General features: G+C 52.2%; 1 protein-coding gene across 1 annotated transcript; it reads right to left on the bottom strand.

Moving 5' to 3' along the window:
- Positions 1-1,632: 1,632 nt before the first annotated feature.
- Positions 1,633-16,629, bottom strand: cfap20 (cilia and flagella associated protein 20). The gene is made up of 6 exons (XM_055665472.1): positions 16,368-16,629; positions 11,592-11,671; positions 11,087-11,198; positions 8,342-8,530; positions 4,720-4,830; positions 1,633-1,812 (listed from the first exon to the last, which is right to left on the bottom strand). Exons 1-6 carry the CDS (start codon positions 16,449-16,451, stop codon positions 1,810-1,812), a joined length of 579 nt encoding a protein of 192 aa, XP_055521447.1. The 5' UTR covers positions 16,452-16,629; the 3' UTR covers positions 1,633-1,809.
- Between the last annotated feature and the right edge of the window lie 4,290 nt (positions 16,630-20,919).

Genomic DNA, 20,919 nt, shown 5'->3' with positions numbered 1-20,919 from the left:
GCCTGTCGCTCCAACCCCCTGAGCAGCTGCCTGCTGCTGGGCTCCACCCTCCACCTCAGAAAAGAGGGGAAGGGGGAACCCTCCCTGTGTGATCCCTAACTCCCCCCTCCCCAGACCAGACCCCAGTTTGGGAGACACACATGAACAGGAGGAGGTGGGTGCCACACAGTGCCTGAACCCCAACCTCTCCCCTGCTCTGCGACGCTGGGGGAAGATCTATCTTTTTACGGTGAGGCCTTTATTGTAAAAGGCAGCTGAGCCCGAGCCAGGATCGGCAGGGTGTGTGTGGGCAAGGACTGGTGCCTTCTCGCACACCTACTCCTGGAGGCAGAGGTGGGGTAATGGTGACACAATCCACCTGCCTCGCCTCCTGGCACTGCCCCCTGCTGGCAGCCCTCTACACCAGCAGGTCAAACACTAACCCCAGCCTCTTAACGGAGAACAGGGTAGAGATGGGTGCAGGTATGTTGTTCCGAGCGCTCTTTATATACACAGGTGTGTGAAAACATCTGTGCCCACCTCTCCCACCCCCCTTTCTTAATTCTCCATCCTTCCCCTCCCGTCCAGTCCCTGCCTTGCAGCAGTTGAATGGTGATGGCGGTGCCCAGCCTGGAGTGGCATCTGTTGCGATGCTGGGCTCTGGTGTGCTCAAGTGTCCTTCCACCACCGTCGCTGCCTGTATTCTCCTGAGGGTCGGTGTTCCCATCGATTGTGTTTACTGCACGGTGTTGCGTGGATCAGTTCAATGTCCAATACTGATGTCAGCCTGCCTGTGCCAAGTGTTTTTGTAGATTTTTAAATCGTGTGGAAACATTTATTGTAAATCATGGAATAAACGAGGTGTGGTAGTCCCAGTGTGTGGAGCAATCCTGCCAGAACGGGAACTTTTTTAAAATAAACAATTTTCAATAACGTTCCAGCAGCTGCTATTTCTTTCAAGGACTGTTGGTTTACAGTGGTAAATGCTTGTGTTCAGAAGTATCTGTATCACCCCTTTACTTGTTGCATTTACAGTTATCGTGTGGTCATTCCACAGAGTTAGCTGGGCTAGGATCAGGCGGTGCCAATAAGGGTTTGCTGTTAAGACAAAGTGAGGGCCTTCTAGCCTAATGCCCCTGTCCTACTTAGGAAACCTGAACAGAAACCTCTGGAGACTTTGTGCCCCACCCAAGGTTTCCGTGCGGTTCCCGGAGGTTGCAGTTAGGGAGACTGACAAAAACTTCCGGGAACCGCACGGAAACCTTGGGTGGGGCGCAAAGTCTCCAGAGGTTTCTTAAGTGGGACAGGGGCATTTAGAGTCTTGCTGAGTCTCACCTGCACTGTCCGTGCCCAGGGAGTTTCACCATGTGCACAACTTGAACTTCTATTTTTGTAGCTGGACACATACATTACTGTTCTTCCCAAGAAGAATATATGGGTTAGAGATTCTCCTCCCCTCCCCATTACCAATTCTCTCAGGGATGGTTTCCTTCCCATCCACCTCCCTTACAGCTCCACGCTTCTCCTCTCCCCTGCACCTCCTCTCACTCGTGGATGGATACACTGTACACAGCCCCCCCACCCAACCTTGTAGTTTGCCCTCTAACTCCATGCCCACGCTCCTCTCCAACCGTCAATCAAACTCCCACCCACTCAAATTAGAGAATTTTATTTCTAGTTATAAGGCACAATATTAAAAAGCAAAGCAAACACTGTTTCAACACTGGGGTTTACATCAAATGAAAATATACAAAGCATTCACTTTCCAGGGTGTTTCTCCATGGACGAGGCGAGGGACGGGCTGTGGATCCTTCACTCTGCTCATCTGGCTCACTGGAAAGAGGATACAGACATTCACATTTGCACCCGTCTCAACCCTTCCCTCTGCTGAACCAAACACGTAGAGGAGACGTACTTCCTGGCGGCTTGTTTGCTGGCTGTTTGCTGGCCGGGAGCAGCGCGGAAACAAGCTCTTGGCCCACACTAACACACTAGGGACAATTTAAATTTATACCAAGCCAATGAACCTACAAACCTGGGTGTCTTTGGAGTGTGGGAGGAAACCGGAACACCCGGAGAAAACCCACAGCACCGGCAGTCGGGATAGAACCCGGGTCTCTGGCGCTGTGAGGCAGCAACTCTACCGCTGTGCCAACATTCCTCAACTTCCCTCGGCTGCTGCGTGGTGTCCCAACCCCACGTCTGCCCTCACCCACCTTGGAGGTCAGGGTGGGACCAGGAATTAATAGACACTGATCCAACAGCAGGAGGATGAGGGGTGATCTTAAAGAGGTGTTTAAAATCATAAGAGGAATAGATCGGGTAGATGTACAGTCTCTTGCCCAGTGTAGGCGAATCGAGGACCAGAGGACATAGGTTCAAGGTGAAGGGGGAAAGATTTTATAGGAATCTGAGGGGTAACATTTTCACACAAAGGCCGGTGGGTGTATGGAACAAGCTGCCAGAGGAGGCAGTGAGGCTGAGACCATCGAAACGTTTAAGAAACAATGAGACAAGTATATGGGTAGGATAGGTTTAGAGGGATATGGACCAACCACAGGCAGGTGGGACTAGTGTAGCTGGGACATATTAGTCAGTGTGGACAAGTGGGGCTGAAGGGACTGTTTCCATTCTGTATCACTGAGTCCCAAAAGGTCACGGGATGAAAACCGGTCGGCACTCCTCTGAAAACATGCAATTCGGGGACTCCAGGTGTTTGTTTCCAGCCACAAGCCGCTCCCAACACAGAGTGCAGGATTATCCTCGACCTGAGTGTTCCCAGAACTTTTGTGTCCGAGACCTAGAACAGGCCCACAATGTCAGTGGCAATCATGGTGGCATGGCCAACTCTTATCTGCCTGCACTGATCCATATCCAAGTGCCTGTCCCCAAATCCCCAGACTGTCCACCCTATCTATGCCTCTCATCATTTTATATACACCTGTTGGGTGTCCAGTGGTCCACGCTATGAAGTTCAAGTCTGTCCAGCCACGTCTCTGTCCACAAGACCCACTATTCCAGGCATATGGTAAACTTGCTTTTGTAGGACAGGGCATAGTCAGGAAGTAGTGACGCAGCTTCATAGGACTTTGGTTAGGCCCCAATTGTGGGCGCCCCATTACACAAAGGATATGAAGAGTTTGGTTTAGAGATACAGCGCGGAAACAGGCCCACCGAGCCCGTGCCAACCAGCAATCCCTGCACATTAACGCTGCCCCTACACACACACACACACACAAGGAACAACTGTACATTTATACCAAGCCGACTAGCCTAAAGAACTGTCGTCTTTGGAGTGTGGGAGGAAACCAAAGATCTCGGAGAAAACCCACGCAGGTCACGGGGAGAACGTACAAACTCCGTACAGGCAGCACCTGTGGTCAGGATGGAACCCGGGTCTCTGGCGCTGTGTGGCAGCAACTCTACCGCTGCGCCACCCAGGTGCAGGGGAGGTTTACCAGAATGATGCCTGGATTAGAGGGAGCAGTTGGGCAGACTTGGATTGTTTTCTCTGGAAAGCTAGAGGTTGCAGGAAGACCTGATAGAAATGTATAAAATTATGGGACACATAGATAGGGTAGACAGTCAGAACCTTCCCCCCGGATAGAAAACCGTGGAGGACAGCTCTACGGTGAGAGGAGCAAAGGTTAAAAGAGATGCGCAGGGCATGGTTTTTTAACTCAAGAGCGGTGGGTGCTAGATGTAGAAATGCTAGTGGTGTTTGAGATTTTGGATATATACATGGACGGCTGGAGGCCAAGCCAGGCGTCTCTGTGTGTGCTGTTCGCAGACGTGGATCTGCAATCACGCATTACAATCACTACACTCTTAAACCTCTACTCCATCAACATTTCTTACTTTATCTGTACACTGTGGGCAGCTCGATTGGAAACATCGTCTTGTTGGAACTGACAGTGCCCTGGGAGGACTGGAGGAGCCCCACGAGAGGACGATGACCAAGTATGAAGAGCTGGTCATAGACTGCCGTAAGCAGGGCTGGAAGGCAAGGTGTATGCCCATCCAGGTTGGCTGCAGAGGTTGTGCAGGGCAATTGCTCTACAAAGCCCTGGGCATCAACGGAGTGGCGAGGAGAACACCACAGAGGCAGCGGAGAAAGCCTTGAGGTGGCTCTGGATCAGGAGAGGAGGTCCATGGGGAGGAGCGAATGCCACCTGAACACAAGTCGTGGTCTGATCAACCACGGCTGGGTCGACTGGGTGAGGGTGTCTGATGTTGAAAGCCCCGAAACACCCAGGTTACATCACAGATGATGTGTTCAGGAGCTGTATTTTATCAATTTATTGTCTTTCCGCAAGGACAAAGATAATTTATTGTCTTTCAGGCAACAAAAGCTTTTCACTGTACCTGACAATTAACTAAACTAAACTTCAGGCAATGAAGGGACATGCATTATGTGCTGGCTGAGAAGTGTTGGTTTTGGCAACATGTTAAACATGGACATTGTGGGAAGAAATGCCATTTCCTGTGCTGTGCTGTTCTATGTACAGGAAGGAACTGCAAACACAAAAAACTGGAGTAACTCAGCGGATCAGACAGCATCTCTAGAGAAAAGGAATAGGCAACGTTTCTGGGCAAAGAAGAAGAGTCTGAAGAAGAGTCTCGACCCAAAATGTCACCTATTCCTTTTCTCTAGAGATGCTGCCTGACCCGCTGAGTTACTCCGATTTTTTGTGTTTGCAGTTCCTTCCTATACATAGAACAGCTCCGTCTCACACTCACCTTGGCTTTATTCTGCACAGGCAGATACAGCTTGAACTCAGCAGGCAGCTCGTCCTCAGAGTACAACCGATCAGAGAAATAGACCCGCCTGATGCGACAGTTGGCGTGAATCTGGAAAACAAGCAATGCCAGCGGTTCACTCACAGACAGTCAGCCCACTGTGAGCTGCCCCACTCTGGGGGGCTCTGCCGGTCAGGGTGGGAGTCAGCCTGTAGTGGGGAACCACCTCGCCGACCCCTGCTCGTCCCCCGATAACCAGGGAGCCAGCAACGGTGGATGCGGGGAGCAAGGCCCCGGCGGGGGGGGGGAGTGTGAACCGAGGTCAGGCCTGCATCCTCAAGGCTGGCCGTAGCAGGCACATAGCAGGCCGGGTGAGGAGAGGGAACGTTGGATAATCCAGACCCAAATATGATGGCTGCAGGCCCTGCAACAGCCTGGGGCTCGCATGAATCAGGGTCCGCTCTATAAGGCCGAAAGGGTGGGCCTGGATCAGACTTTGGAAAAGGCAAGAGGTATGGAAGTGTGAAAAGGCACATCTCAAGATTCAGGGACAGATTCTTCCCAGCTGTTATCAGGCAACTAAACCATCCTATCACCGACAAGGGAGTGGTGCTGAGCTGCCATCTACCTCACTGGAGAACCCTGGACTATCTTTAATCGGACTTTATCTTGCACTAAACGCTATTCCCTTTATCGAGTATCTGCACACTGTGGACGTTGTGGAAGGAACTGCAGATGCTGGTTTAAACCGTAGACACAAAGTGCTGGAGTAACACAGCGGGACAGGCAGCATCTCTGGAGAGAAGGAATGGGTGACGTTTCGGGCCGAGGCCCTTCTTCAGACTGAGGGATGGATCGATTCTTCACACAGTGGACGGCTCGATTGTAATCATGTCCACTCTTTCCACTGACTGGATAGCAGGCAACAAAAATGCTTTTCCCTGTAGGTAGATAAAAGTGCTGGAGAATCTCAGCGGGTGCAGCAGCATCTATGGAGCGAAGGAAATAGGCAACGTTTCGTCCCGAAACGTTGCCTATTTCCTTCGCTCCATAGATGCTGCTGCACCCGCTGAGTTTCTCCAACACTTTTGTCTAAAACCATCTGGTCCTGGGGTCTTCCCATTTTTCAGTCAGTTTATTATTTGTTTTATTTCTTCACTAGTAATCCGTGCTCCTAATTCCTCTTGTTCTAAACTATCCAATTAAGGGAGATTGCAATTATCTAAAAAATGTGTAATTTTACTAACATCTGTATTTATTTTAGTTGTACAGGTGCACAACCTTTTATCCGAAAGCCTTGGGACCAGACACTTTTCGTAATTCAGAATTTGTCGGTCTTGGGAATGGAAATTTTTTAGCGTAGACTTTAATGGCTGGCTCAGTGGTAGAGTGTTCGGCTCATATCCGCAAGGTCGCGAGTTTGCGCCTTGATCCAGGCAGTTACTCGGTCGCGAGTTTGAGTCTTCAATGTCGTTTTCTCTTGCAGAATAAATGTTTGTATGAAATGCAGTGTAGGAGAGTGTACTGACTGTGTGGGCAGAACTTTGGAAGTGATTGCCCACCAGTCTAAAAAGCCGCTGTGTCTCCCTGTCCCTGGGATAGCAGGGGGCGATCAAACAGCACAATACCCCCCTCCCCCTCCAACTCCAGAGGAATCCGCTCCCCGATGGGCCGCTACGGCGACAAGTGGCAGTTTGCCCACAGCCCGAGCTGCGCCACCCCAAGAACACCTTGCACACCATCAGCGTCTGCCCCTACGTGTTCCTCTGGAGTTGGAGCGGGGCTGGACTGGAGTTGCTGCTGGCTGTGGGTCTCTGGGTTCTCTGTGCTTGCAGTGGGCCTGGGGGCCGCTGTCCCGTTGGTCCTGACGTCTCCGGCCACCCTCCTGGACTGGAGCTGAGACTGGGAACTGTACCGCCCTTGCCCCCTCCCTCTGCAACTGCAAACAACCCACTCTCCTGCAAAGGCGGTACAGTTCCCGGAGGATAGCAGGTGGCCAGAGACGTCAGGACCAACAGGAACCCGCTCCCCGATGGGCCCCTACGACGCCCCGAGCTGCGCCCCGTCATCCGCAACCCATGTTCCTCTGTAGTTGGAGCGGGGCTGGGCTGGGCTGCTGCAGGCTGTGGGTCTCTTGGTTCTCCGTGCTTGCGGTGGGCCTGGTGGTCGACGTCCAATTGGTCCTGACGTCTCCGGTGACTGCACTGACCTGCTGGCAGCCATCGCCGACTTGAAGAAAGTGCAAAGCCCCCGCGCCGGTGCAATGGGCGGGGAGCTGGAGAGGGGAGGGAAGGGGTCACACACATGGCCAGGGAGCAGAGGGGTGTAGGTGGGGTGAAACTGAAGGGAGCGACAATCTGCTGCTGCCTACACTGTGTATCGTGTCTACCGTGGGAACTTTTTAACTTAGCGGGCAGGCAGCAGCATATTGTCAATTATTAACCCTCCCGCGCAATATACCCTCACCTTCTCTTTTATGGATGGGGATTTAGTTCCCCTTTCTTCCAGGACCGACCGGAGGTTCCGCTGTCACCTCTGCGGGCCGCCCTCGGTGAACGTCCTGTCTCCCTGTCCCTGGAATAGTAGGGGGCGATCAAACAGCACAATACCCCCCTCCCCCTCCAACTCCAGAGGAATCCGCTCCCCGATGGGCCGCTATGGCGATAAGTGGCAATTCGCCCACAGCCCGAGCTGCGCCACCCCAAGAACAAGACGTTATTCTTGCACACCATCAGCTTCTGCCCATACGGGGAGCGTGTTCCTCTGGAGTTGGAACGGGGCTGGGCTGGAGTTGCTGATCTGGGATCTCCGTGCTTGCAGTGGGCCTGGGGGTCGGTGTTCCGTTGGTCCTGACGTCTCCGGTGACTGGCACTGTGCTGCTAGCATCGCGACGTGAAGACAGTACAAAGCCCCCGTGCCGGTGCAATGAGCGGGGAGCTGGAGAGGGGAGGGAAGGGGTCACACACATGGCCGGGAAGTAGAGTGGTGTAGGTGGGGTGGAACTGAAGGGAGCGACAATCTACTGCTGCCTGCACGCTGTTAAAAAGTTCCCACGCAAGACTCACGATACACTGTGTATCGTGAGTCTACCGTGGGAACTTTTTAACTCAGCTGGCAGGTAGCAGCATATTGTCAATTATTAACCCTCCCGCGCAATATACCCTCATCTTCTCTTTTATGGATGGGGATTTAGTTCCCCTTTCTTCGAGGACCGACCGGAGGTTCCGCTGTCACCTCTGCGGGCCGCCCTCGGTGAACGTTTTCAAGGACCTTTCTTCAAGGACCGAAAAAATGTCGCTATTCGGAGGTTTTCGTTATTTGGATCGTCGGATAAAAGGTTGTGCACCTGTATATAAATTATGATAAAATTGGGCAAACCTCTTATTAATATCTTAATAACAGTCTGAAGAAAGGTTTCGGCCCGAAACGTTGCCTATTTCCTTCGCTCCATAGATGCTGCTGCACCCGCTGAGTTCCTCCAGCACTTTTGTCTACCTTCGATTTTCCAGCATCTGCAGTTCCTTCTTAAAGGCTTTTCCCTGTACCTGGGCACACGCGAGTGACGATACAATAACCTAAAGGTGACAACAGGAGACACTGAGGCGTGGAGTAGTTGCCTCACCTGGACCCGCAGCGTCTCGATGTAGTTGGTGCCGTAAGCTCTGCGGGTGAAGTCGGACAGGTTGAACTGGATCTGGTTCCAGCCGTCGTCCAGCCTCATGGGCATGGTGCAGATGAAGGGCTTCACCCGGGTCGTGCTCTGGTAGTTGCTCGCCCGGAACCGCCGACGCACGTTCTTGTCATCCAGGACCTGTGGCAAACCGCACCGTGAGGGTGGGGGGGGAACGGAGTACGGGCATCGCGGGGAAGGGGGACATCTTTGGACACCCTGTGCGTAGGGGAGAGGGTAGGGCCGAAGATGTCCTGGTTGGGTTGCTCCTAGGCCTGGCCAAGCTGGCCGTCCGCAAGTCACGGCGCCAGGCGGTGGAGGGCTCTGGGGTTACGCCCGCAGCCGGGTGGTACTAGAGAGGGACTACCCACTGTCCACGGGCACCCTGGGGATTTCCGGGACCATTGGGCACCGCGGGGGATGGAAGTCATCCGCAATGGGGATTGTAATACAGCTGTTTAGAAGTATATTTTGTATATTTGTTTGACGTGTATTAGGGTGGTGGGTTATGTTTCGTTTTATATTGCACTGTAAAAATTATTTTTAATAATTGATCACATTATTTTAGGTTAAAAAATAAAAATAAAGAAGGGAGGGACAGAGCACGGGTAGAGTGGGGGGTCAGAGCAGGGGCACAAATGGTGAGGACTGGACAGGGGACAGGCTCATAAGTTCATGTTCATGTTATAGGAGCACAATTAGGCCATCCGGCCCATCAAGTCTACTCTGCCTTTCAATCATGGCTGATCTATCTTTCCCTCTCAACCCCATTCTCCTGCCTTCTCCACATAACCCGACACTCGCACTAATCGAGAATCTATCTATCTTTGCTTTAAAAATATCCATTGACTTGGTCTCCACAACCTTCTGTGGCAAAGAATTCCACAGATTCACCACCCTCTGACTAAAGAACGTCCTTTTGTTCTGAGGCTGTGCCCTCTGGTCCTACACGCTCCCGCTAGTGGAAACATCCTCTCCACATCCTCTCTATCCAAGCCTTGTTCCTCCTCCCAGCTCCTGCGCCCCTAAACCTGACCCCCCCCCCAATACACACCAATGCAGCACAGGAACGGGCCTGAACGCTGGCATCCCGTGCCCAGTGCCCATGCATCTGCAGAGCCAGCCCAACCACACACCGTTTGAACACAGAACAGTACCACATGAGCAGGCCATTCGGCCCACAATGTCCGTACCCGAACATGAAGCTCAGTTAAACCGATCTCCTCTGCCTACCCCTGCATATTTATGTACCTACCATCCACACATCTTTAAACTTTGCCCCTCTCTCACTTTAAACCTACGCCCTCTAGTCTTTGACATTTCCCAGCTGGGGAAAAAGGTTCCTACTGTCTATCCTATCTACTCCTCTCATAGTTTAATACACTTCTATAAGGTCTCCCGTCAACCTTGGGCAGACGTGGATTGTTTTCCCTGGAGCGTACAACCTCTCCGTATAGTTCACGCCCTCTAATCCAGGCAGTACCATGAGAAACATCTGCATCTCTCATAAATGTTACAAATTGGACAGTAGACGCAAACGCCTGAAAGTACGTACTCCTAGATTCACAAACATCTTCTGCCCCGCTGTTATCAGTCTACTGAATGGTTGGCCCATAAGCTGGGGTGCCGTCCCAAACCTTCCAACCCACCTCAAAGTCACCCTTGCACTTTTTAAAAATATTTGCACAGGTATTTTTCTCTTTACACTATCTGTTGCACTTGTGTATGGCTTGGCTGTGCTCATGTATAGCTTGATTTAATTGGATAGCACACAAATTAAGTTTGTCATTGTATCTCGGTACACGTGACAATATGGTGGTGCAGCAGTAGAGTTGCTGACTCACAGCGCCAGGGACCCGGGTTCAATCCCATCTATGGGTGTTGTCTGTACTGATTTTTGTACCTTCTCCCCGTGACCTGCGTGGGTTTTCTCCAAGATCATCGGTTTCCTCCCACACTCCAAAGACGTGCAGGTTTGTAGGTTAATTGGCTTGGTTTAAATGTAAAAAGTGTCCCTAGCGTGTGGAGTTTAGAAGGATGAGAGGGGATCTCATTAAAACATATAAGATTGTTAAGGGTTTGGACACACTAGAGGCAGGAAACATGTTCCCGATGTTGGGGGAGTCCAGAACCAGGGGCCACAGTTTAAGAATAAGGAGTAAGACATTTAGATAGGAGACGAGGAAACACTTTTTCTCACAGAGAGTGGTGAGTCTGTGGAATTCTTTGCCTCAGAGGGCAGTAGAGGCCAGTTCTCTGGATGTTTTCAAGAGAGAGCTAGATAGGGCTCTTAAAAATAGCGGAGTCAGGGGATATGGGGAGAAGGCAGAAACGGGGTACTGATTGGGGATGATCAGCCATGATCACATTGAATGGCGGTGCTGGCTTGAAGGGCCGAATGGCCTACTCCTGCACCTATTGTCTATTGTCTATTGTGTAGGATAGTGTTAGTGTGCGGGGATCGCTGGTCGGCACAGACACGGTTGGCCGAAGGGCCTGTTTCTGTGCTGTATCTCTAAACTAAAACTAATAAACCAATCCCAAAACCAAGATCTAACGTACACGATTGCTCTGAGAGACGTTTGGACCGGAGGTCACTGCTCAGTGGGCAGCAGTGGAGATCGGGGTTACGGGGAGGTCACTGTGTCGGCACTTGACCATCCTGCTCGATGCCGGGAGCCCCGGTCACACTCTCACCTGCACTTCGAAGGTGAAGTATTTCTTCAGGTTCTTGATGATCATGACCAGGAACGGCAGCTTGATGCCCAGGGTCTTCTTGGGGTCTGCTGGACACGTGATGTACGTGGTGCTGGTGGGGGAGATTCAGACACACAGTTAGGGACAATCCAAGAGGAGCAGACGGTTCAGAATCAGAACACAAAGTGCTGCAGGAACGCAGCGGGTCAGGCAGCATCCGTGGAGGGAATGGATAGACAACAAAATACGTTTTTCCACGGTAGCTCGATACACGTGACAATAAGAAACAAAGCATCCCTTCACCCCCCCCCCCCCACCACAGGGGCTGGGATCAATCGCCCCTTCCTCCAGACTGCCACCTTCACTCCCCACCACCCACCACAGACTGGCACCCTCTCTCTGCCACCCCCCACCCCCTCTCACCACCACCACCCCTTTCCACTGCCAGCCCAGCCCCCTCTCTGTCACTGTCCCCCATGCCCCAGGGATTAACGGTGGGCCTCACCTCACGTTGGTCCCCTCCACCTCCAGCACCAGGGACTGGATGTCATTGTCGGTGATTCTCTTGATGTGGCCGTTCCTCACCTGGGATCAAACAGAGCGATGAGCGCATGAATGCAGGATCCAGTGCCCGGAGGCCGAGGGGAAGACACAACAAATTCACTCAACGTTTACACCCCGTGAAGAAAGATGTAGCCTGGTGCGGGTGGTTAGATTGGGGATAGGGCTGGGCTTCTCTCCCTGCCTCTGTGCTCCACCTTTACTTTAGTTGAGAGGTGCACTGCGGAAACAGGCCCTTCGCCCCACCGAGTCCGTGCCGACTGGTGATCACCTGGTATGCTAGCACTATCCTACACACACTATGGACAATCTACAAATATACCAAAGTCAATTAATCTACAAGCCCGGGGTAGACACCAAATGCTGGAATAGAAACATAGAAATTAGGTGCAGGAGTAGGCCATTCGGCCCTTCGAGCCTGCACCGCCATTCAATATGATCATGGCTGATCATCCAACTCAGTATCCCGTACCTGCCTTCTCTCCATACCCTCTGACCCCCCTTAGCCACAAGGGCCACATCTAACTCCCTAACTCTAACTCAGCGGGTGAGGCAGCATCTCTGGGGAGAAGGAATGGGCGACGTTTCCAGTCGAGACCCATTCCTTCTCTCCAGAGTTGCTGCCTCACAGCGCCAGAGACCCGGGTTCGATCCTGACCACAGATGCTGTCTGTACAGAGTTTGTACGTTCTCCCCGTGACCACATGGGTTTTCTCCGGGTGCTCCGGTTTCTTCCTACATTCCAAAGACGTACAGGTTTGTAGATTGTGTAAGAAAGAACTGCAGATGCTGGTTGAAGAAAAAGACACAAAGTGCTGGAGTAACTCAGCGGGTCAGGTAGCATCTCTGGAGAACATGGGCAGGCGGCGTTTTGGGTCGGGACCCTTCTTCACACAGTGTAGTAGAGAGGAGGGAAAGATGGAAGAGATGAGGGTCAGAAGAAGGCTCTCGACCTGAAACGTCAGCCATTCCTTCTCTCCAAAGATGCTGTCTGACCCGCTGAGTTACTCCAGCTGTTTGTGTCTATCTTAGGGACAGGACTAAACCTGGCGAGTGGTGGGTGGATGCGGGAGAAAAGGGGAGGTTGATAGGCAGACAACTGGACAAACATTATCATACCATTTGAACCACAGAATACAGCACAGGAACAGGCCCTTCAGCCCACAATGTCCATGCCCAGCATGATGGGTGAATAGGGATGACAGTCAGAACCTTTGTTGTTGCAGGATGGAAATGTCAAAAACTAGAGGGCCTATCTTTATGGTCAGCGGGACAAAGTTTAAAAGGAGATGCATGGGCCAATATTTTGTTTCTATACAGAGAGCAGTGGGTGCCTGGAATTGCTGCCAGGGGTGGTGGCGGAGGCAGATACAATAGTGGTGTTTATGAAGCTTTAGGGTAGGCACGTGGATATGCAGGGAATGGAGGGATATGGTTCATGTGCGGGTAGAGGAGATGAGTTTAACTTGGCGAGGTGTTGGGCACGGACACTGGAGGTGGAAGGGCCTCTTCCTGTGCTGTAGTGTGGCACGTTTTAAACAGCATGATGGTGGAGACGGATGGGGATGGAGTTGTGACTGGTGAAGCCTGGACTGTTTCTCTCGGTCTGGACTGTCACAGGCTGGTGCCCAGTGCAGCGTCACAGCTCGCTCTGTGTTCGCTGTTGTCAGTTGCCGGCTTGGAAACGTATCCCCGTCGAGAGCAGGGCACTGAATTATTGAATGCATCAGCCTTGGGCCAGTGGGCACCATGCCAGGCTGCCTGATCTGGTAAAGCTGGGGTCAGAGGGAGAGAGCACCTTCAAGCGTGTGGAATATTAGCCCAAGCGACTGGGCAGGCAAATGGAAGATGCAATATCATGGGGGAAATTCCCCCGTTCTTTTTACAGCAGAGATAAGCAATTTCTTGATTTGAACAGGTGTCAATGCTTATGGGGAGAAGGCAGGAGAATGGGATTAGGAGGCAGGGATCAGCCATGTTTGAATGGTGGAATAGATTCGATGGGCCGAATGGTCTAATTCTACTCCGAGAACTTGTGAAGCATGGGGAAGGTGTACGGTTAACCCTCAATACCATTGACACGCACAGAGGGGTCTTGAGACCCATGTTGTTAGCTACCTGCAAGTGGCAACACAAGCAGATGGAAAAGCAAATGAGGCGTGTGGTATACATGCCTTCCTCTGTCGGGGCATTGGAGATAAGAGTCAGGACAGTATGATCCAGACATAAAATATTTAGTTAGGCCATATTCAAAGTATTGCGTGCAGTTCTGCTCGCCCCATTACAGGAAGGAAGCGGAGGCTTTGGAGAGGGTGCAGCAGAGGTTTACCAGAATGCTGCCTGGATTAGAGCGCATTAGCTAGCTATACGGAGAGGTTAGACAGACTTGCGTTGATTTCTCTATAATGCCGTAGGCTGAATTGGTGTGGTGGTGTGGAGGAGTGGTGAATCTCTGGAACTCTCTGCCACAGAGGGTAGTTGAGGCCAGTTCATTGGCTATATTTAAGAGGGAGTTAGATGTGGCCCTTGTGGCCAAGGGGATCAGAGGGTATGGAGAGAAGGCAGGTACGGGATACTGAGTTGGATGATCAGCCATGATCATATTGAATGGCGGTGCAGGCTCGAAGGGCCGAATGGCCTACTCCTGCACCTAATTTCTATGTTTCTATGTTGAGGAGAGTCCTGATACAGGCATATAAATTTATGAGAGGCATAGACTGGATAGATAGTCTGAACCTTATTCTCATGATGGAGATATCTAATGCTAAAGAGCATAACTTTAAGTTGAGAAGGTAAATGTTTAAAGGAGATGTGCAGGGCAAGTTATTTTTTAAAAGAATGTTCGATGCCTAGAATGCCCTGTGGTGGAGGCAGGCAAACCAGTAGACTTTCAGATAGACATAGGGATATGCAGGGAACAGATGGATATGGATCATGTGTAGGCACAGGAGATTAGTTTAATTAGGCATCACGTTCAACACAGACATCGTGGCCCAAAGGACCTGTACTGTTCTATGTTTTCATTTGAGTCTCACCTACTCATTGAAACATCTGAACATCTACCCTGGCAAGCCCCCTTAAAACCGTGTCTGCTGCAAGAAGCTCACGTCTCGGTTTTCTAAACTCCAAAGAATACGGATCCAACTTCATTAACCATCTCACTCCAGAAATTAATTGGTGAATCTCTTTTGGACGGCCTCCAATACTAGAAGAAGGGTCTCGACCCGAAACGTCACCCATTCCTTCTCCCCAGAGATGCTGCCTGTCCCGCTGAGTTACTCCAGCTTTTTGTGGCTCTCTCCAATACTAGAACATCCTCTCATTAATTAAAGGGGCCAGATCTGACCCAGTACCTAGTCCTCCAGCTGTGGCCTCACCAACACCCTGATAATCGTGACAGACCCTGGCTATTTCTCAACTCCGTTCCTTTTGCAAAAGGCCTTAGTGATGGGAGCAGAATTAGGCCATTCGGCCATTAGGCCACCCCGTCATTCAATCATGGCTGATCTATCTCTCCCCCCTAACCCCATTCTCCTGCCTTGTATTGTATTGTATATCTTTATTGTCATTTTCCTGAGTACTCACATACCCAGAGGAAACAAAAAAACGTTGCTCAACTAGTGTCCATTCAGTGTGCCTTCTCGCCATAACCCCTGACGCCTGTACTAACCAAGAATCTATCAATGTAGGACACTATACAGCTCACCTTCAGTGCTTGCTACACCTGCCTGCTTCATGTGTGATGTTAAAAACACAGGTAATTCAGCCCATTCCAACTAGAGTTGGCAATCTGAGAGATAGGATCAGATGAGCCAGGAATAGCTCAAGGGGTAAGCAACTGTCTCCTGCCTCTAGTCCTTACATTCGCAGAAATCCGCAAGAACTCCTATCAGTCTCATAAATGTTGGAGCCACCCCACACTATTGGTGGTGGGTAAGATCCCCAGTCCCCTGCATGTAGAGGGGACACTGTGCCCCACCCCTCTGATGCAGACACCTCACAACCTCCCCTCCCCAGTGGGGTCACCTCACGCCATCTCCCTCTCCACAGTCCTCTCTCCTCTGTCAAACCTGCCATCCTCAGCACATCCCCACATTGGTGCGGGCGGGCAGGGCCGGTCCAGGGGACAGACAGCCCACTTCCCCAGAGGTAACACCTCATCCCCCCACCCACCCCATTCCACACCCCCCACTATAAGCTCTACCCCCAGATCTCCAACCACATCCCTCCATTCCCACCTCCCACACATCCAGATACCACTCTGTGCCCCACAAACCCACTGTAATCACTGCCCCCACATCACCTCTACCCCACCTCTGCCCATCCAACACCCTCCCCACATGCCCCACTCCACCCCACCCCTCTGCACGCCCAGGCTCCTGGACCACAAACCTTGCACATGCACCCTTATTTGCAACCAAAATACCCCACAGCCCCTACCTGCCCCCCCCCCTTCAAGCCCCTACCCACCCCCTCAGCCCGAGACCGAGACCTCCCCCCACAGACCCCAGACCCCCTCCCCATCTCCCCATCTCCCCACCTTCCCTCCTTCCCTCTCCTCCCTCTTTCTCTTCTCCCTCCCCGGTCTCTCACCTTCCCACCCTCTCCCCCTCTGTCTCTCACTCCTTCCCCCCCTCCTCTCTCCCCTATCTCCATCCCTCTCTCCCCTCCTCTCTCCCTCCCTCTCTCCCCCCTTCTATCTCCCCCCTGACCCCCTCACCTTCTTGTCCCATATCTGTAGCGGTTTGCTGCCGATGCTGTAGAGGATGGAGAGGAATCCGCTCTGGAACGTGTTCTTGAACATGATGGCGCCGCCGTGGGCTCCCCGGCCCAGCCCAGCCCGGCCCAGTCAGTCAGGCCCGCACCAAGGTTCCGGCCCAGGAAGGTTCCGGGCCCGCTCGCCGCTGCTCTGCTGCTGCTGCTCCGCCCGCGGTCGCCTCTCTCTCCCTCTCCCGCTCCTGCAGCCGCCGGGCTCCGGCCTCGCTCTCTCTCTCTCTCCCGCCCAGCGCGGTCGCTAAGGCCGTTGCCGGGGGCCGTTGCCAGGGCGACCCCGCCGCTAGTCCCGCCCCCTCCCGGGCCCGTGTTTGCAGCCGCGTTGCCCCGGGATACGCGCTCCCCATTGGCCGATCGTCCCGTCACTCAATGCATCACGCGTCACGTCCACGTGATAGTCCCGCCCCCTCTCACTCCCATTGGGCCCGCCTCGTCCCTCCATTGGCGGTTGCCCCCGTCACTCCCGCATCACGTCCCGCCCACTCTCTCCCCATTGGTTCCGCGTTCTGTCCATCCACGCGTCCCGCCCCTCCCTCGGTATCCAATCAGCGCGCGGGCTACATAACGCGCCGCCATTGGCCGGCCGGGCCCCGCTCATCAGCATAAGTGGGCGGGCCCTGCGCAGCCATTGGGCGCCCGGACCAGTGGGCGTGGCCGGGCCCCGCCAATTTGCATGGAGCCCGCCAGCGGGAAGCGACACGTGGGTGTGTTGTGGATACAGGCGGCTGGAGCTCAGGCACAGCAACGGGACACACAGAGAGAGTCATAGTGAGAGGCACAGAGAGAGAGTCATAGAGTCATAGAGACATAGTCACTGAATAATACACCAGTAGGTGCAGGAGTAGGCCATTTGGCCCTTCGAGCCAGCACCCCCCCATTCAATGTGATCACTGCTGATCATCCCCAATCAGTGTTTAAGAGGGAACTGCAGATGCTGGAGAGATCCCTCTTAAACACTGTGTATACTCTACTGCGTTATCTCTTCAAGATATGCCTACCTTGAAGAAGTTCTCCTCTCCAGCATCCCCAATCAGTACCGCGTTCCTGCCTTCTCCCCATATCCCCTTACTCCGCTATCTTTAAGAGCTCTATCTAACTCTCTCTTGAAAGCATCCAAAGAATCTGCCTCCACCTCCATCTGAAGCAGAGAATTCCACAGACTCACCACTCTCTGTGAGAAAAAGTGTTTCCTCGTCTCCGTTCTAAATGGCTTACTCTTAATGCCCCTGTCCCACTTAGGAAACCTGAACGGAAACCTCTGGAGACTTTGCGCCCCACCCAAGGTTTCCGTGCGGATCCCGGAGGTTTTTGTCAGTCTCCCTACCTGCTTCCACTACCTGCAACCACCTGCAACCTCCGGAAACCTTGGGTGGGGCGCAAAGTCTCCAGAGGTTTCCGTTCAGGTTTCCTAAGTGGGACAGGGGCATTATTCTTAAACTGTGGTCCCTGGTTCTGGACTCCCCCCAACATCGGGAACATGTTTTCTGCCTCTAGCGTGTCCAACTATGTGGATAGAGAACTGGCTGGCAAACAGGAAGCAAAGAGTAGGAGTAAACGGGTTTCACAATGGCAGGCAGTGACTAGTGGGGTACCCCAAGGCTCAGTGCTGGGACCCCAGCTATTTACAATATATATTAATGATCTGCATGAGGGAATTGAAGGCAATATCTCCAAGTTTGCGGATGACACTAAGCTGGGGGGCAGTGTTAGCTGTGAGGAGGATGCTAGGAGACTGCAGGGTGACTTGGATAGGCTGGGTGAGTGGGCAAATGTTTGGCAGATGCAGTACAATGTGGATAAATGTGAGGTTATCCATTTTGGTGGCAAAAAACAGGAAAGCAGACTATTGTCTAAATGGTGGCCGATTGGGAAAGGGGGAGATGCAGCGAGACCTGGGTGTCATGGTACACCAGTCAGTGAAGGTAGGCATGCAGGTGCAGCAGGCAGTAAAGAAAGCGAATGGTATGTTAGCTTTCATTGCAAAAGGAGTTGAGTATAGGAGCAGAGAGGTTCTACTGCAGTTGTACAGGGTCTTGGTGAGACCACACCTGGAGTATTGCATACAGTTTTGGTCTCCAAATCTGAGGAAGGACATTATTGCCATAGAGGGAGTGCAGAGACGGTTCACCAGACTGATTCCTGGGATGTCAGGACTGTCTTATGAAGAAAGACTGGATAGACTTGGTTTATACTCTCTAGAATTTAGAAGATTGAGAGGGGATCTTATAGAAACTTACAAAATTCTTAAGGGACAGGCTAGATGCAGGAAGATTGTTCCCGATGTTAGGGAAGTCCAGGACAAGGGGTCACAGCTTAAGGATAAAGGGGAAATCCTTTAAAACCGAGATGAGAAGAACTTTTTTCACGCAGAGAGTGGTGAATCTCTGGAACTCTCTGCCACAGATGGTAGTTGAGGCCAGTTCATTGGCTATATTTAAGAGGGAGTTAGATGTGGCCCTTGTGGCTAAGGGGATCAGGGGGTATGGAGAGAAGGCAGGTACGGGATACTGAGTTGGATGATCAGCCATGATCATATTGAATGGTGGTGCAGGCTCGAAGGGCCGAATGGCCTACTCCTGCACCTAATTTCTATGTTTCTAACAGGATATCGCACACGTACATGATGGACGTGCTCTCCAAAATGGCCTTTGAGGAGGGAATCAGGAATTGGATCCAACTGCTCTATACCTATATCTGTAGTGCCGTCCAAATCAATGGGTGGGAATCAGGCAGCTTCCCCGTCAGGTCTGGAGTCAGGCAGGGTTGCCCTCTCTCCCCTGTCTTGTTCATCTGTTGAATTGAACCCTTTGCTGAGTCCATCAGGAAGGACGTGAGCATAAGAGGAGTGACATTGCCAGGCAGTGGGGGCACTCAGGTCAAAACCTCCCTTTACATGGACGATGTTGCATCCTTCTGCTCGGATCCAGGGTCAGTCCGCAGGTTGATTAGCGTCTGCGACCAGTTTGAGTCGGCCACGGGAGCCAGGGTGAACCGCAGGAAGAGGGAGGCTATGCTCTTTGGCAACTGGCTCAACTCAGTGAAAGATGCTCTTTGGTCTGCCCGAACCTTACAGAGGCCAATTAGCCTACAAACCTGCACATCGTTAGGATGTGGGTGGAAACCGGAGCAACCCAGAGAAAACCCACGCGGTCAAAGATGTGCAAACTCCACACAGACAGCAGGATCGAGCTTGGGTGGGGAAAAGCTGCCCCTTAGATACCATTGCCTGCACCTAGCCCATGTAAGAGAAACTCCCACAGACTTAAACAGGCAGCACAAGTGGCCCTTCTGCCCATTGCATCCATGCTGGCAGGTCAAGCGCGAGATTCATTCTATCACACAGCCCTCTCGCTGCTGTCTTTATCAGTTCATCCAGCTCCATGTAAAGTGTGCCTAGACCGGAGTCCAGTGATATTCGAGTGAAGAAGGGTCCAGACCAGAAATGTCACCTATACTTTTCCTCCACAGATGCTGCCCGACTCCAGCAGTTTTACGTCTACCTTGGGTGATATCAATTTCCACACTGCATTTCCACTAGATCCCCCCACCAAAGTAGAGGGCAAATGATTAATTTCATGGGTGGCGGGTGCCTGGGAACGTGCTGCCAGGGTTGGTGGTGGAGGCAGATACGAGTGGCATTAAAGAGGCTTTTAGGTTTGCACGTGGGCATACAGGGGATGGAGGGATATGGATCACATCCAAGCAACAAACATCCATTTGTTTAAAGGAGATGTTTGGGGCGATTTTTGTTCTTACTCGGAGTGGTATGTGTCTGGAACTCACTACCAGTGGTGTGGGCTGATGCAACTTTACACCATATCCCCAGGGTGGCAGGTGCGATGGTGGAATTTAATGCAGGGAATGGAGAGATATGGATCATGTGCAGGCAGAGGAGATTCGTTTAACTTGGTCTCATGCTCAGCACAAGATTGTGGGCCGGTGGGCCTGCTCCTGTGCTGTTCTTTGTCCGAAGGTAATCGGCTTTTGCTATCTATCAGGACAAGGCCTATGATCAGTCAGGATCAGGGGGGCAGATGACTAAGGCATGGTGGAGTCAGGGTGATGGCAGACACCAGATTTACACTCTGTGGAATGAGGAGGGTACAGAACTTCACACCTCACTTGAAGTGATTATCGGAAAGCATACCATCAGTTCCCCGGTTTGGGAACAGCTCCAGCCAAGACCAGCGTTAATCGCAGAGAGTTCTCGATGTAACCCACTCCATCACACGGACCAGACTCCTCACCGTCGACTCCATCTACAGTTCGCACTGCCTCAGTAAAGCATCATCATTGAAAACATTGACGGGCCTTACAGTGTTGTGTACAACTTCTACTGAAGTGTGGATGGCCGTTGGCTCGCTAGGACCTGTCAAAGGGCGGATGAGGTTTTTGGTCCAGCCCCCTCCTCACCTGGCAAACCAGGTGGGGGAGATGGTTTAGTCGCCGACTATCCAACCATGGAGCAGGTAGCACGGGATTGCATGGTACCTGTGGCG

The sequence above is a fragment of the Leucoraja erinacea genome, chromosome 2 (genome assembly GCF_028641065.1).
Source record: "Leucoraja erinacea ecotype New England chromosome 2, Leri_hhj_1, whole genome shotgun sequence".
NCBI classification, from domain to species: Eukaryota; Metazoa; Chordata; class Chondrichthyes; order Rajiformes; family Rajidae; genus Leucoraja; species Leucoraja erinaceus.
This window is presented reverse-complemented; position numbering and strand designations above follow the sequence as displayed.